The sequence below is a fragment of the Aythya fuligula genome, chromosome 22 (genome assembly GCF_009819795.1).
Source record: "Aythya fuligula isolate bAytFul2 chromosome 22, bAytFul2.pri, whole genome shotgun sequence".
NCBI classification, from domain to species: domain Eukaryota; kingdom Metazoa; phylum Chordata; class Aves; order Anseriformes; family Anatidae; genus Aythya; species Aythya fuligula.
In genome coordinates, this window is record NC_045580.1 from 6,765,545 (window position 1) to 6,780,600 (window position 15,056).

Genomic DNA, 15,056 nt, shown 5'->3' on the forward strand with positions numbered 1-15,056 from the left:
TGCTCCTCTTTGGCTCCATTAGTCACCATTTGCTGCTCTCCTGTTTTAACTAACGAGGAGACATTTTGCTGCACGTTTCCTCCCAGGCCAAACGCGTCCCTGGCATGGCGGAGATGGCAGAGCTGCGCTGGCAGGCTCCTGGCAGGGCGAGATGAGCAGCCAGCATCTCCGGCTGCTGCTCCTCGTCCTGTCCTTGTGCCTCTCCTCCTCGAATTTACAGTGGATGGAGCACAAAAGGAGCTGGTCGGAGGCCCTTTCCCTCGTACCTGTCCATCCAGAGGCTGGGAACAGTCGGTGCCCAGGGGCAGCCCTTCTCACCTGGGCGCCTTCCCTGAGGAAAAGGGCACTCCGGCTGCCCATGGTATTATTACTCGATCCCTTTTGTGTCACAGAAAAGATTTCCCCTGAGAAGATTAATGGCTCAAGGGAGTGTGAGAGAAATCCTCCAAGATTGCCTGGTTCAGGGCAGAAGCTGAATGCCTCCTTGCCAAGGCCAGCAGCTCCCAGCTGAGCCCCAGGGCTGGGGCTGGTCCCGTGGGCACCCCGTGATGGGGGCGGTGGCTCCCCTGCCCCAGCCCCGGGGAGAGCAGGAGCCTTTTGCTGGGGCAGCAATGGGAGAAAAGCAGCTGAGCAGGGACGTGGTGGCCTTCCCCTGTGACCTCGCCACTCTTCTAGCTCCTGGCACCAATGCCCAAAGTGAAGGACCTCAGAGGTGCTTGCCAGGGAGTGGACACCCCGGCCTGGGGGCTGTGCACGTCCGTGTGCCCACCCCACGGGCAGGGGCTGCTAGCAGGACACCTGCCCCGGGATGGGGATGTCACCTTCCCTGCTGCTGGTCCTGGTTCCCAGCAGCTCCCCGGGGACCCCTCTCCGTGTCCGCTGGCACAGCCCCCAGCTGGGTGTGCAAAGGGCTGTGCAAGCGTGCGTGCACGCGCGGCGCTGAGCCGTGCAGAATAATGCTATTAATGCCATCTGGTGCCGAGACGGAGATCCCCCTGCGCAGGAAGCCAGACACGGCTTTTCTATCCCATTAATCTGCCCCCCCAGCTGCAGGAGCTGGATGTATGGGGCTTTCTGGGGGGCTGGTGCCAGGGGACACGCATCCTGAAGGGCACGCGTGTCCCTGAGCCCCCCCACGGCCACAGATGGGGGAAAATGGGGAGCCCTGAAGGACACGAGGACCCCTGCTGAGGATGGGGTCCATCTCCCATGCCATCTGCCCTCCTGGCTTCTGCGCCCTTGGCTCCTTCTTTTGGGGGGGGCGCAGCCACAGAGCAGGGGGCGGGCAGGGCCAGCCCTTGGCTTGTGCCCCATCCGTGCCATAAAAAGGGGGCTGCTCCCCTCCTGAGCGAGGCTGCCACAGGTCTTTATTAGTGGGTCAGTGTCAAATCAAAATTACATTTCGAAATAATCTCCTTACCGTGTTAAATAAGCACCTCAGATTATACAAATTGCACGGATTTTGTCTAATAACCTCCCCCCGGCTAATCCTATTTTGCTGCCAGCGTCTGACCTCGATGGGAGCCCAACCGAACCAGGTGAGCCAGGTTGCCCCCCCCGGCAGCGTGGGGGTGCCTGGTGTGCCAAAAGCCTCGGGGGCCCTGCTCCCACCAGGGGCTGCATTTAAAAATAAAATAAAATAAAACAAAGGGAAATAAAGTAAATTAAAAACAAAATAGCAAGATAAAGCACAATACATAAAATAAATGATAAAATAAATAAGAAAATAAATACGGTGAAATAAATAAAATAATATAAAATAATGGAATGGAATGAAATAATGAAATTAAATGAAATAAAATTATTTTATTTCATTCTATAATAAATTATTTATTAATTTATAATAATAAATGATGATAAATAGTATATAATTATTTATCTTATCGATGAATAAAAATTTGTTTATTGATTCATTAATTTATTTATTTTATTTAATAAGTTGAAATGAAAATTATTTTATTAAATACAATTTTTTATTTTATTTTGTCATTTATATTTTTACATATTATAAATACATTAATAATGTATTTATTTATTCTGTTTTTATATATTATAAATGTATGATGTATTTCTGTCTTAATTGTTTTATTCATTTATTTATGAAAATTGTATTTGATAAATAAGATAAATTTAAAATAGAATTATAAAATAAAATAAAATAAAATAAAATAAAATAAAATAAAATAAAATAAAATAAAATAAAATAAAATAGGGGAAGTGCTGGGGACCTCCCAGACAAAGCCCCAGCCCAGTGATGGGCGGCACCCTCCCCATCCCCGCAGGAGGGCAGCACACCCCCTTGGCCGCCCAGCACCTCTGGGTGCTGCCGGCTGCGCTCTGTGCCCGGCTCTCCCCAGCACCCAGATTCCCCCCTCAGCACCCAGCCGCAGGCTTTGCTTGCTTTTGGGCTGCGGAGGCAGAAATGCCCCCCCTGCCCGTGCCCTGCCCATGCACACCGAGAGGAACGAGCACCCCTGAGCCCCTCACAGCCTCGTGCCCACAGCCTGCGCGGCACGGGGCGGGCACCCCATGAGAAGGGCAGGATTGGGGCACCCACCGCCCACCCCCACACAACGGGGACACTTCTTCCAAGCCCCCCCGGTGGCCCAACACGAACCACGGAGGCCCAGAGGCTGCTGCTCCGTGCCACGGGGCCGCACCGCGGTGGAGGTGCCCGCGGGGCAGGAGGCCTTGGTGCAGGGCCAGGAGAGCGGGCGACTGAAACGCCGGGGGCACAAAGTTTAACCTCTCTCGGCTGGAACTTTATTAGCCACCAAACACCCGCTGGGTCGGAGGGAGGGGGAAGCACGAGGGCAGTTTGCATCCGGGGGGAGCAGGGGAGCGGTGGAGGGAGGCACTGGAGCGGGGCGAGGGGTGGTCTTTGGCAAGGACAGCTCCGAGCTCTGCCTCGGACCAAGCTCGCCTTCCACGGCATCGTGGCAGCGCTGAAACCAGAGGGATGAGGAGGTCACAGCGTGTCCTGGCTCCTCTCTTCCCAAGCCAGACGCCCACGAGAGCATTTCCCTGAAGCCCCGTGGGGCTCCCAGCATCGCCCCGGCCCTCACAGCCGTGGGGAGCCCGGCCGCCAGCCCGCAGCACCTCCTGCCACCTACCCGCAGCTACAGGTCCTCCTCGTTTCCCTGTCTGCGGAGCAAAAAGCAAGGGAAGAGGCGTTACGGGGGCAACACGGCCGGGATGCAGGGAGGGCGAGCCAAGCCCCCCGCCTGTGCTGCCAGCAGGAGAGATGAGGCTGCCCCCAGACCAGACCCACCTCCTCTTCTTCTTCCCTCCGCAGTGGAACCGCTGGCCTGGGGGCAAGAGGAGCAGCTGAGGCCTCTCGTGGCTGCAGCCCCTGCCCCAGCTCCCCCTCCCCAAATCCCCACCACATGGTGCTGCTCCTGGGCCATCCCTGTGGGGACCCCCGGCTGTGCCCCCTGCGGGCAGCCCCTCTGCCTCCCGCAGCACCCACACGCCTGGCACCATCCCCCAGGGAGCTGCGGGCTCTGGGAAAGCTGCTGTCTCTCCCTGGGAATGTCAGAGTTTTCTCAGCTATTTTTAATTCCTGACCTTCCCCCCCAAAAGCCGCGACGCTGGCAGAGAAACTCTAAATATTTTCGTGGTCTCCTTCCCAACTCGCTTGCTGTTGGGAACCTGCCCCGATGGAAACTTGCCAGGCGTTTCGGGCTGCGGAGGGACCCCGGCCCTGGCGTGGAGGGGGGTGAGGGAGGGTCCCCTGCAGGGGAGCAGCACCAGGAGGCACTTACTGAGGATGATGAGGAGCCCGATGACAAACGCCACCACGGCGAAGATCAGCCCCCCGTTGCGGATGGTCTCATAGTCTGGGGGGGAGGAGAGCAGCGGGGTCAGCCCAGGGAGGGGGGAGAGGGGCTGCAGCCCCCGGCTGCCCGGCTCGCACTTACCATAGCTGAACCTGTCCAGGCCCTGCTCGGGCGCTTGCTCTGGAAGAGAGGAGAGAGCCCAGTGGGAGCCAGAGCCTGGGCACCGGGACGGGGAGGTGAGGTGGGAAGGACGGGGAGCAAGGGCTGCGAGGAAGAGCTCTGATTTCCTCCAGGTCCAGCCGAGCCAGCCAAGGATTCCCAAATTCCTGGTGTCACCCCAAGAGGACTCGAAGCTCACCGTGTGTTCGCAGGACGCATTTGCTGGGCGCACGAGTCCCGAGCTCCGGGTGAGCTGCGCTCAGGGTCCCGGCTTGACGGTGAGAGGCACCTCTCCGGAGCACAGAGCAGCCCCTGGGGCTACCACCTTCTCTGGCAGCCTTCCTCCTCGCCAGCCTCATCCTCCTGAAGGCTGCGTGTCACCACGCAGGGCGCCTTACCTGATGGCACATCTCTGCGAGGAGCGCTTTGGCCAGAGAAATCCCCCTGGGAAGCCGATCCTGCGGGACTCCGGGGCTCCCACCCCACATCTCCCCCAGTTTTCAGCCAGAGCCCCCCCAGCCCTGAAACCAGGAGTGCCCAGCCCCTCTCCTCGCACAGTGAGGTGCCCGATCCCACCGGGTGGCCGGGCTGGGTGCTGCCCCCCCCGCGGCCCCCAGCACCCTTACCGTCACCCATCGCGTCGGCGTGCCCTCTCGCTCTGGGAGCGGGCACCCAGGGGGAAGCGCGTTAATTGGGAGACAAAGCTCATTAAACATTAACGGCCTCGGTGTAATGGTTATCGCAGTCACGCGGGGAGGCACGGGGCTCCCGCCCACCCTGGGGAGGGAGGCCCAGGAGGGGAGGGGGGCAGGCAGGGGGTGCGCCCACGGTGCCGGCCCAGGACCGGGGTGTCCCTGTGCCAGCCGGGAGGGGAGCAGCGTTGCCCTGCCCCATTTTCCAAGCGTCAGGCCAGCAGGATGCCCTCCTGCTGCGGAGGTGAGAGCCAGCACGGGGCAGAGGGAAGGGCTGGGTGGGACTGAGCTTTGCTGGGGAGGAGCGGGCAGCGTGCCCGGCGGGCCAGGTCCCTGCAGCAGCCGGGTCAGCGCTCCCCAGCCAGCACCGAGCCATCCTGGGCAGCCTGGCTGCACCACGGCCATGCCCGTGCCAGGATGCTGAGCCCCTCTCCAGCTGGGCCAGCCCTGACCCTCAGCAGGCAGCTGGATCCAGTTTGCCCTCCTCCCAAAATCAGCGTGCAGGAGTCACGCGCCCGGGCTGCTTGGCGAGGAGCGCCCCAGCCCCAGCCCATCCGCACACCTTGGGGAGAAGCCAGGCCCCAGGAGGGTGCACGTGGGGCCGTGCGAGCATCCCTGGTGCCACGAAGCCGAGGCACTGCTGGGCTCAGAGCCCCACCCGGGGGGAAGTGCCCAGCAGGCAGGACAAGGGCGCTCTGTGCCCGCATCCCTCGGGGCTGGCTCGCTGCTCACGCGCTGCCTTCGCCCGGCCTCTGGCCATTGTTCCAAGTGCTGCAGGCTGCAGAAAAGAGCACGGCACCGAGGGGGCCGGGACAGCCCCGAGCACAAAGCCCCGTCTGTGCTGCCCGGGGGGGGTTGGTGCCACTGCCCCCACCCCGGAGCCAGGCTGGCGGCACCGGGGGACAGCGTGGGAAGGGACCCAGCTCTCCATGCCCCATGGGGTCGGGCAGAGCTGCTCCCTGCCCTTCTCCCCATGCTGCCCGTGTAGCTGCTGGCCCAAACCCACAGGAAACCCAAGCGCCACCCCCCTGCACCCCATTTCCCAGCCCCTCGCACCCCAGGGCTGCCCCCTTTCCCCCCTGCAGACCACGCAGCCAGGCACGGGTAGAAACCAAGTTTTATTCCTCGCCCCCCCGACTGACGGCAGCCAACACGCCCGTCCCTTCCCACAGCAGCAGGCGCTCCCCCCCGCTCAGGGGGCAGGAGGGGAGCTGGGGTTATCTCACAGCAGCCGGGGTAGGGCCGTTTGCACACACCACGGGGGTTGCTTTGTTTCGTGTTCACACTGACGGCACGCCACGGACACCACGGGCACTCCAACACCGACACCGGGACACGCACACAGCGACACTGGGGGCTGGGGGCACGGGGGGGCTGCGGCTGGGGGGCAGCACGGAGACGGGGGGGAGCTGAGGCTGTTGGTGGGGTGGAAGGGACAAGGTACACAGGACACGGTCCCTCTGCCTTGCACGGATGGAGCCTGCTCCCCGGTGCCACCAGGGGATGTGACAGCACGGAGGGACAGAGCCCACCCGCAGCCCTGCAGAATCCTGCCCCAGCTGCGTGGTCCTGGCCAGGGACAGGGGGTGCTGAGCAGATGGGACAGGGCTGCACCAGGCTCCCCCCACACCTCACGCCCAGCACCGAGGCGTCCCAGCAGAGCCGAGCCCCTGGGTGCCTGCGGGATTATTGCTGAGCCTCAACACGGGGCAGCAGCACCGTGCGGGGCTGGCTGCTCCCTGCTGCTCCCAACGTAGCCCACAGACAGCTGGAAAAGCCCCCAAAACTCTGCTGGGCTGCTCCACCAGGGGGATGGTGCCCAGCGCTGGCACCACCACGCACCAGCGCTCGGCAGCCCCCCTGGGCTGGGCAGGGGGACGGGGGGCTCGGTCCCCGCGCTGCTCCGGGCTCCAGGCACAGCCCCGGGGCTCTCCGTGCCCTGCAGCTCCCGTGCCCGGGCTCGGGAGGGAGCAGGGGAATTTCTGCAGCACCACAGAGGTGCTCCACAAACCCCAGGAGCCTGCTTGGCCCCTCGGTGGTCCCTGGGCAGGTGGCCAGGGGCAGGGCAGGGGGGAGCAGCCCAGCTCCCAGAGGCAAACCGGGGGGAACACGGGCTGGGGGACAGCTCCTGCCCATCCCCAGCCCCATCACACTCACAGCACGAGAAAGGTGAGGAGAAATCACTACCACAACACCGGCAACGACGAGCCCTAGAGGCAACGAGCACCTTACGGGAAGGTCACACAGCACTGGAGGCACGGGACGGGGGGAGCTCGGCCAGGCTGGGGGGCACAGAGCTGCTGGGCAGGTGTTGGGGGGGAACACGGGCACAGCAGCGCCGCGGCTCCCCGGGGGGACCCGGTGCCGTGGGGTCAGGCTCCTGGCAGGCAGTTGGTGGCTGCAGTCCGAGTGCCTGTCCTGGGGTCGCTGGGTCTGCGTGGGGAGGACAGCAGGGAGTGAGGGCACGGCAGCACCGCAGCCACCAGCGACCCACAGCCTGCTGCCACCACCAGCTCCCCGCTCGCCCCCTCTCCAAAAGCAGCCCCCAGCCCAGGAGCTCGGAGGAACTCAGACCGCGGGGTCCTGGGGCAGGCAGGAGGCGAAATGCCCTCGGGGGGTTGCTCCCAGCTCTCTGCGAGCCCTACAAATAAAACCGCTGGGCAGGGGGGGAGCACAATGGAAGGAAACGTGCTGCTAGGGAAAATCCGGGCAGGTGCTTCCTTTTCCTGCCCCAGCTCCAGCCCCGTGCTGGGGGTGCAGAGCTGCACCGAGCAGAGGGGGGGGCCCTGCAGCCGTCCCCACACACAGCCAGGCTGTGACAGCCCCGGTGCCCCCACCTAGGCCGGGACTCACCGCATGGCTCCGCTTCAGTTCTCTGCTTTCTGTGCTCCCGTTGCTGCAAAGGGAAGAGCAGAGGGGCTGCGGAGCCTGGCCGAGGACAAATCCCCCCTGCCCAGGGCTGGGTGCCCGGCCAGCAGCAGGCAGGCAGCAGCGCAGCGCAGGGAGCGGGAGCCTTACCGTTGGAGGCAATCAAGTTCTCAGCCTGAGCCTCTTCATCCCCCGGGGCTCTGCAAGGACAGGAGCACAGTGAGGGTGGCTGGGACCAGCAGCCTGTCCCCTGGGGCATGAGGAAGGTGCCCGGGAGCACAAAGTGCTGCTTTCCCACCCGGGGAGCCTGTGCTGGGCACCAGGCACCCGGAGCGATGCTCGCAGGGGGCACCCATCCCACCTGGGACGTGGGGCAGAGCCTCTCCGAGGGGGGACGCTGCCCTCACTCACCTGGGCTTCTGGTTGAAACTGCACCTGCACCTCCTGCCTGCGAGAGGAGAGACACCCCATCAGCACAGCCAGGTGGGACTGGGCCATGGTTTTTCCCCACGGCTGCCCCAGCCCTCCCCCGAGCCCCGCTCCCCAGCTCACTGAGGATAAGCAGGATGCCCACGGTGAACAGCACCACGGCAAACACCAGCCCGCCGATCCTCAGGCTTTGGTAATCTGCGGGAGGAGACAGAGAGACCCGTTTCTGCCAGGTTCGGGGGGTGGGGACAGCATCTTCTGCTCCCCATGGCACACACACGCACATCCCTGCTGGCGTGGCAATGCTCACCGTAGTTAAAGGGGTCTTCCTCCTTCTCCTGGGTCCCCACTGGAAATAAAAACACACAAAGGGTGTAAGGCGAGCGCACTGCGGGGGGAGCAATCCTCCCGGCTCAGCCCCTACACCCATCCCAGCCTCCCTGCTCATGGCAGGGCTCTGTGCTGCCCCAAACCACCCCCCTCTGCCCCAGCATTTGCCCCAGCAGGTTTCTGCTGCGTTTTCTGGCACCCAGAGGCACCGGTACCCACCGTCTGCCACGGCCACCGGCACCAGCAGGGAGCAGAGGACGATCAGCGCCGCGTCCATGGCTGCTGCGAGAGAGGGGAGAGTGGGATGAGCACCTGCAGGAGATGGGGCACCAGGGCGCACGGGGGGACTGCAGGCAACTCGTGCCCAACTGCAAGGGAGAAGCCTTGGGCTGAGCCCCCCCTGCCACCAGGGGAGAAGGGCAAACACGCAGCAGCCCCAAATCCTGGTGCCACGGCTCTGCCCCGGCCACCCCAGGGCACGGAGGCTCATGGGGGGGTGAAGGATGTGCCGTGAAGGGCTGCAGCAGGCAGGCAGCCCATCATTTTCCGTGGATCTGTGCTGTATTTTGCGCAACCACCGTGCTGCCGGGGCAGAGCAGGACCCCCCGAGGTGCTCGTGGCACAGCTGTCAGCACCAGCTCGAGGTGTGCTGCACGCAACGGGGCGAGCACGGGGGCTGCGATCTCCCCATCAAGGTCACCACCGCGTCCTTCACTCGGAGTGTGTTTTAATTTACCCCAATTAGCATAGCAATTACCTTCCTACAACGAGGCCGGTGACCCTTGACAGCTCGCTCGTGGCTGCACTCGCCCCCCAGCTCCCCGCGTTCAGCTGGGGCAGCACGGAGGGACCAAAAATGACCCGGGTCCTGCCGGATGGCACAGCCTGTCCCCGTCCCTTCACCAGCACCAACTCGCTGTGCCTTGTGCGGGGCCAGGAGGTGCTGAGCACGGCCCCCAGACCCCTGGGGGACACTGGGGATCCACAACCATGCAGGGGCTCAGAAAACAGAGCTGCCAAGACAGCACCCTGCCCCCCTGGGTGCTGCCACGGCCTCAGCTCCATGGATGTGGCTCCTCCGAGGGACTGAGAGGTCGAGGCAGGTCTCACCCTGCCTCCCTGCAGCCGCTCACCCGTGCTCTTGTCTGCGTTTTGTGGCTGCCAGGCTGTCACCAAGCCCCCAGCATTGCGCCCTCACTGCGCTCTTCCTTCCCATCGAGAAGCTGGGGGGTGTCAGGGGGGCACCCACGGGTGCCAAGCGGAGAGAGGCCACCAGGCTGTGTGCTGGGGGCACGGAGCTGGGGCCAGCAATGGGGTGGGCCCGGTGCCAGCTCCGTGCGCAAGGAGCTGGGCACGGTGGCCATACATGGTGCGGGGCACGGGCAGACACGTGGAGGGCTCACTGCAGGACGGGGTTATCGGGGTGCTGCACGGCTCCGATAGCACCGCACGCTGCTGAGCTGCTGTGCTGGATGAGCTGCGATAAGGAAGGGGCCCTCCGCAGCAGGAATTCAGGGAGCTGGCGGGTGCGGATCCCTTCAGCCCCTCCACGGAGCTCATGCTCCATGGGCACCAGGGTCCCCCGGACCCTCTGTGGTCCCCATCTCCCTGTTTGAGGACCCCCAGGAGCCCTGCAGGACCCCCAGCAGCCCTGCCCGCCTTGGGAGCAGCCCCTGGCCCCGCCGAGGCGGGGAGCACGTTTCCACAACCCCATTTTTATTCGCCGTACCGAGTCGCTTGCCATGATAATCCACGTCCTCCCCTCCCTGTTCTGTTGTCCTGTCATTTTGAGGCAAATGTGCTTTATCTGAATGCTGGAGGCTTTCATTTCCCCTGCCTGCAGCTGCTGCTACCATTGTGCAGGGCTGTGCTGCTGCCGGAGCGTGCCGCTGGCTGCCTCTGCCCAGACAATCCCCCTCGCGCACTGAGGCTCGTAATGCTGGATAATTACCAGGTTTTAGAAACGCCTACAAAGAGCCCAACAGCTGGCGATACAGTAACTCCTGCTTGCACATTTGCCTACGGCCCTTATCACACATCCTTTAACCATTTTCTGCCCGGGTGGCCCGTGCCAAGCAGCCTGGCACCGAGGTGCCGTGCTGAGCCGGGGGCCAGGCGCAGGCGCTGTTGTGAGCCCTCTGCTCACTTTTTGGCTTCTCGAGCTCCACGCAGCCGAGCTGCACTTCTCGCCAAGCCAAGCGCACAGCACACATATGCTCTTTGTTTTGCTGCCTCGCTTGGTGCAGCTCGCACACTTCTGCGCGCTCACACCGAGCTCCGCGCGAGCTTACCGGCGGGCCTGGCGGTGTCCTCGCCAGGAAAACAAACACGGCGCTCCGGAGTGCAGATGAGCCCGCTTCCCCTCCAAGGCAGCATATGCTTTGTGAAACGTCACAGCTTTTTGGGGTTGTTTCAAGCTGGCCCACCCACTTTTTTTTTTTTTTTGGTGAAGCTGAAGTGAAGAGAGAAAAGCAAACACCATGCAGGGTTTGCCTTCAGCCCGAAGCGCTCGGGGCACGGAGCTGCTGCTGGTGGCCAAACCCCGCTGTGCCCCAGCAGAGAGGCAACAGGGGCTGCACAAGGGGCGGCTGCACGGCCCCGCTCCCCAGCACGTGGCACTGGATCCCCCCCTGACCTGACCCCAAGTTTGCAGCAGCCAAACAAAGCAGCAAGGCGCCCGCGCAAACCACCGCGACCGGGGAGCGCGGCGCTCGGCACGTGACTTGAATCAAAACATGTTTTTTTCCCCTTAAAACGGCGATCGGCTGCAAGGCGGGGAGGCAGAGCGGCACAGGAAGCAGGGCAGCGGTGCCCAGGGCTCTCCTGCCCTCCCGCCTTGGCCCAGTTGGCAGTTGTAACGGGGAAGACAAAATATTGCCCCCCCCTCCGATCCCTCATCCCCACCCCTATGGGGCCAGCAGTGCTCCGGGGGCTCGCTGGGGCTCTGCAGGCTGAGGCATCCGCAGCTTTTGGCAGTAACGAGGCTCTGCTTGGGGCTGGGGAGAGCCTGGTGGTGTACGAGGATGCAGATGGGGCAGGAAGAGGACTCAGGACTGGGGAGAGGCTCCCAGGGCTGGGAGCAGCTCACAGGCACCGGGGCTGGCCAGAGGCTTCCCCACCCTGCTGCCTCCTCGCCAAGCCAGCCACCAGCCTGCCTCGCTCCATGCAGGGCACAGCCACTGCCCACAGCCTCCTGCTTCTGGAGAGCCCCCCTCACCACCCTGCACATCGTCTGGGCACTGCCCGTGTGTGGGTTGTGTGTGTCAGGGGGAGAAAAGGGGGGAAATCCAGGCAGAGGGACCTGGTCCCCCCTGATGAGCTCTCTGGAGCACTGCAGATCGTGCCAGAGCAAGGCAGGTGAATTTATAAGGGTTTTGTATCTTGAAGCCCCCTCTCCCTCTCCATTGTTTAGCACAGATCAGCCCTGTCAAGTCTCAGCGATCACAGCCTCACGCTGGGCAGCCTCCTTCCGTCAGGAGCCCCGAGGGCACCTCCCGGAGATCAGACCTAGTTAAAATCTCCCGTTTCTGTGCAAAGCCCCCAAGAGCGTGGCAGCAGCGCTCGGTTGCCCGGAGCGCTGAGGAGCGTGCATGTGTGAATGGACACGGCCAGCTCCGCGTCGCACTGCTCCTCTGCCATTTCACGTCAGCATCAATCTGGCTATTAACGTGCCTGTTGTCGTGCCTCGCTCCCAAATGAGAGGGAAGGAGGATTTTCTGCCCCCACCATTCCAACACGGACGGCACTTCCCGAATTTGCTGCTGATTCCAAGGCTGGCCAGGTAGAAGACACGACTGAGCCGACTAACATCAGGTTATCCCTGGTGCATCTGGGGCACCGCCCCATGGCAGAGGATGTTCAAAGAAAACCCTCTCCAGGAGCCCCAGGAACCCAAACCTCAGCCCTGCTCTGGCTGAAGGAGCCTCATGCAGACCCCCAGGGACCCGCGATGACCTGCTGGGTGCTCACAAAATCCCGGGGAATTACTGAACACGGCAAACCAAGGCTCTGCCCGCACCCCGTGCTCCATCACCCACACCTCGGTGCCCAACTTGCCCCCTGGGGGGTTTCTTCCAGCCCTGGGCGGTTCGCCCCAAAGAATCAGGGACTGCTGGACAAACCCACGTGCCTGTTAGGGGCTCGCTCACAGCCCCCAGGACGCCGAGGTGTTCCCCCAGCAGGATCTGCTCGCCCTGCGTTTGAGAGCAGCCTCCAGGCAGTGCGTGAGGCTGCTAATGGCTGCCGGCAGCACCAGGGCAAGCCCTCAGCCCCAGCTGAGCAACAGCCGCCTCCTCCCACCTGCTGGCTCCTCGTTTGCTTAGATCAGCAGTGCCATAAACCTCGTTTGCAAATGTCCCTGCCCGGTGCCGTGGCACACCCGGCTGGAGCCCAGGCTCCGCTCACGAAGCCGGGGAGTCGAGGCAGAGGTGACCTGGTGGCTCCTGGTGGCTGAGAGAAGTCCAGGTTGCCACCAAGCACCGCAACAACAACCCAAGAGAAGTATTCCAAGCTCCCATGTGTCCACAATGCTCCCACCATCAGCAGAGCATCGAATAAGGGGTGTTTTCTCCGGGGTGACCTGCTCCGGGATGCTCTTCCCACCAGGAACCGCCACCGCCGAGCACCGTGAGGGGCAGCCGGGGCGCGGCCCCCCCACAGGACATCCCCATGCACCCTGGTGCCCTCCCCATGCTCGGGTACACAACAGCTGCAGGGCCTGGAGGCTCCTTTACAGCCTGGAAACACACAAACAGCCTGAAAGGCAAACACAGAGGGACGGCCACGCACACAGCTCCCCGCTTACCGTGCCACGAGCTGTCCTCACCACCAAGTCTCGCCTCCCGACAGAAGCACGACTCCTCGCAAGCCTCAGGAAAGGAGCTAGAACCAAAGCAGGGCCGTGAAAGACAGGCCTCACGAGAGGAAGACGTGGGCAGCGCCACGTCCCGCGGGCACGGGACGTTTGCTGGCCGCCCGGCGAGCAGGCTGCAACAGGTGGCCTGGCGCTGCCGCGGCCACGCTCGGCGCTGGCAGCTTTCCCTCGCACTCTCCCATCTCTCCACCCCGTGCTGCCTCTGAACGCAGCACCCTGCTGGCACTCTGGAGCCACCTCTATCTCCATTTGGAGCGAAAGCACCCCTGGGACTGGAAATCCCAGCGGGAACCAGCGGCACCTCCGAGCACCGCAGGCTGGCAGAAATGGGTGCCGGGGATGGCTCCAGGTCCTCATCCACGCTCGGCTTTCCCAGGGGGCCGCCCTGCCACGCTGCACGGCTCACTCACGGCCCCACAAACCACCTGCCACTTTCCCTCCCACAGCGATATCCCTGCCAGATCCGAGTTCCACCGCACGGCCTCCGACGTCTGTTCCTTCACCAGGCACTACTTCCACCACGCTCTGCCTCTCCCCTACGCCTTCCCGGGATAAAACACTCGGCTGTTTACCACCACCACGGCGTTACTAAAATATTTAAAAACACAACCCAAACGCTGCCAGCGGGGGGGAGCCCCCTCCCCTGTCCCCACCATCCCCACGGAGCCCGGCAAGCACCGGCGGAGGCGACGCACGCTCGGGGCGCGCCCGCGGTGCTCTCCGGTGGGCACGGCCGTGCCCGAGCATCCTCCCCGCGGGGGGGTCGGGATCCAGGCGACGAGGGGACGAGGGGACCTCGGTGCCACCGTTACCATGGCAGCCGCCGGGCCGGGGATGCTGGGGGCCCGAGGCGCACGGCGATGCCCCGGGCACCGACGGCTCCCCCGTGGCGCACAGCGATCCCCGGGGGCACGGCCCCGGCCCCCCTCGGCTGCCCCCCCGAGGCGGTGCCGGGCAGCCGAAAGGCGCTGGGGGGATGCTGGGGGGCGTGAGGATGTGCCCCCCATCCCTCGGACCCACCTGAGTTCGCCGGGGGTGGGGGGGAGAGGGGCTGGGGCCGGCGCCCCCCGCTGCTCCGGGCCGGGCGGCGACGGGCGGCGAGCGGCGGCTGCACAAAGGCGAGCGGGGAGGGGGGGCCGGGAGGGGCCGGGAGGGGAGGGGAGGGAAAGGGAAGGGAAAGGGAGGGGAGGGGGCGGCGCCTGCCGCAGGGTGGGGGGCGGCGGCGGCACCGGGAGGGGGGCTGCGGGCTCGGGGGTGGGGCTGGGGGCTTGGGGATGGGGTGGGAGCAAGGGGATGGGGGCTCAGGAATGGGGGCTCGGGGATGGGGGCTTGGGGATGGGGATGGGGACTTGGGGATGGGGCTCGAGGTTGGGGATGGGGGCTCGGGAATGGGGGTTGGGGCTCGGCGACTGGGGCTCAGGGCTAAGGGTTGGGGGCTCGGGGATGGGCACAGCTCGCCCCCAGCACCCGCTCTGCCCCCAGGTGCCCAGCAGCAGGGGCTTCGCCTTGCCCACCACCCCCAAGAACCATTGGGCAGCCAAAGGGGATCACGCTGCCAGGTGGTCCAGCGTGCAGGGCTCGGGCAGCTCTTGGGGGCCACTTCCAGCCCGCCAGCACCCGCTTTACCCCAAGGTGTGCTCGGGACCTGCTCCCTGAGCTGACTCTCCCCAGGCCCACCAGCTGCAGAAGGAAAGCAGCAGCCGACAGCTGAACCTCCAGGCTTAACTGGAGCTGGGGTGAGGTGTGGGCACCACCGGGCTCCGCTCCCCACCAGGCCAGCCCGGCACACCCGTGCCTGCTCGGCCCCAGAGCTGCCCAGGAGAGCCATTTCTTCACGGAAAAACACTTGGGCAGTGCCATCAGCGCCGAGATGGTTCCTCCCCTAATAACTCAAATGCATCTGAGATAGAAATCAGCCTCACAGAC

The 15,056-nt window shown here is 63.8% G+C and overlaps 2 protein-coding genes across 6 annotated transcripts; both read right to left on the reverse strand.

Moving 5' to 3' along the window:
- Window positions 1-2,740: 2,740 nt before the first annotated feature.
- FXYD2 (FXYD domain containing ion transport regulator 2) lies at window positions 2,741-4,665 on the reverse strand. Its single transcript, XM_032201989.1, has 6 exons — window positions 4,565-4,665; window positions 3,921-3,959; window positions 3,765-3,839; window positions 3,272-3,308; window positions 3,114-3,144; window positions 2,741-2,945 (listed from the first exon to the last, which is right to left on the reverse strand). The coding sequence occupies exons 1-5, from the start codon at window positions 4,572-4,574 to the stop codon at window positions 3,120-3,122; spliced, it is 186 nt and encodes a 61-aa protein (XP_032057880.1). The 5' UTR covers window positions 4,575-4,665; the 3' UTR covers window positions 2,741-2,945; window positions 3,114-3,119.
- A 1,320-nt stretch (window positions 4,666-5,985) lies between these two features.
- Window positions 5,986-14,244, reverse strand: FXYD6 (FXYD domain containing ion transport regulator 6). Of its 5 annotated transcripts, none has more exons than XM_032201985.1 (9): window positions 14,151-14,244; window positions 13,062-13,138; window positions 8,477-8,539; window positions 8,238-8,276; window positions 8,051-8,125; window positions 7,910-7,946; window positions 7,649-7,698; window positions 7,484-7,526; window positions 5,986-7,063 (listed from the first exon to the last, which is right to left on the reverse strand). In XM_032201985.1, the coding sequence occupies exons 3-8, from the start codon at window positions 8,532-8,534 to the stop codon at window positions 7,498-7,500; spliced, it is 288 nt and encodes a 95-aa protein (XP_032057876.1). In that variant the 5' UTR covers window positions 8,535-8,539; window positions 13,062-13,138; window positions 14,151-14,244; the 3' UTR covers window positions 5,986-7,063; window positions 7,484-7,497. The 5 variants fall into 5 exon arrangements, with proteins under 5 accessions (XP_032057876.1, XP_032057874.1, XP_032057877.1 ...); XM_032201983.1 differs by lacking the exon at window positions 14,151-14,244 and adding an exon at window positions 13,556-13,725; XM_032201986.1 differs by lacking the exon at window positions 14,151-14,244 and adding an exon at window positions 13,556-13,724 and having other exon boundaries at window positions 8,477-8,536.
- Between the last annotated feature and the right edge of the window lie 812 nt (window positions 14,245-15,056).

What these genes read in the sequence shown, in the direction of transcription:
- FXYD2 (XM_032201989.1), bottom strand. An exon ending in CCTGGACAGGTTCAGCTATG is followed by an intron (nt 3,840 to 3,920) that starts GTAAGTGCGAGC and finishes CCTCCCCCCCAG; the next exon opens with ACTATGAGACCATCCGCAAC. An exon ending in GGAGGGAAGAAGAAGAGGAG is followed by an intron (nt 3,145 to 3,271) that starts GTGGGTCTGGTC and finishes TTTGCTCCGCAG; the next exon opens with ACAGGGAAACGAGGAGGACC.
- FXYD6 (XM_032201988.1), bottom strand. Translation starts at nt 8,534, where the DNA reads ATGGACGCGGCGCTGATCGTCCTCTGCTCCCTGCTGGTGCCGGTGGCC. An exon ending in AGTTTCAACCAGAAGCCCAG is followed by an intron (nt 7,699 to 7,909) that starts GTGAGTGAGGGC and finishes CTGTCCTTGCAG; the next exon opens with AGCCCCGGGGGATGAAGAGG. An exon ending in GAACTTGATTGCCTCCAACG is followed by an intron (nt 7,527 to 7,648) that starts GTAAGGCTCCCG and finishes TTCCCTTTGCAG; the next exon opens with CAACGGGAGCACAGAAAGCA.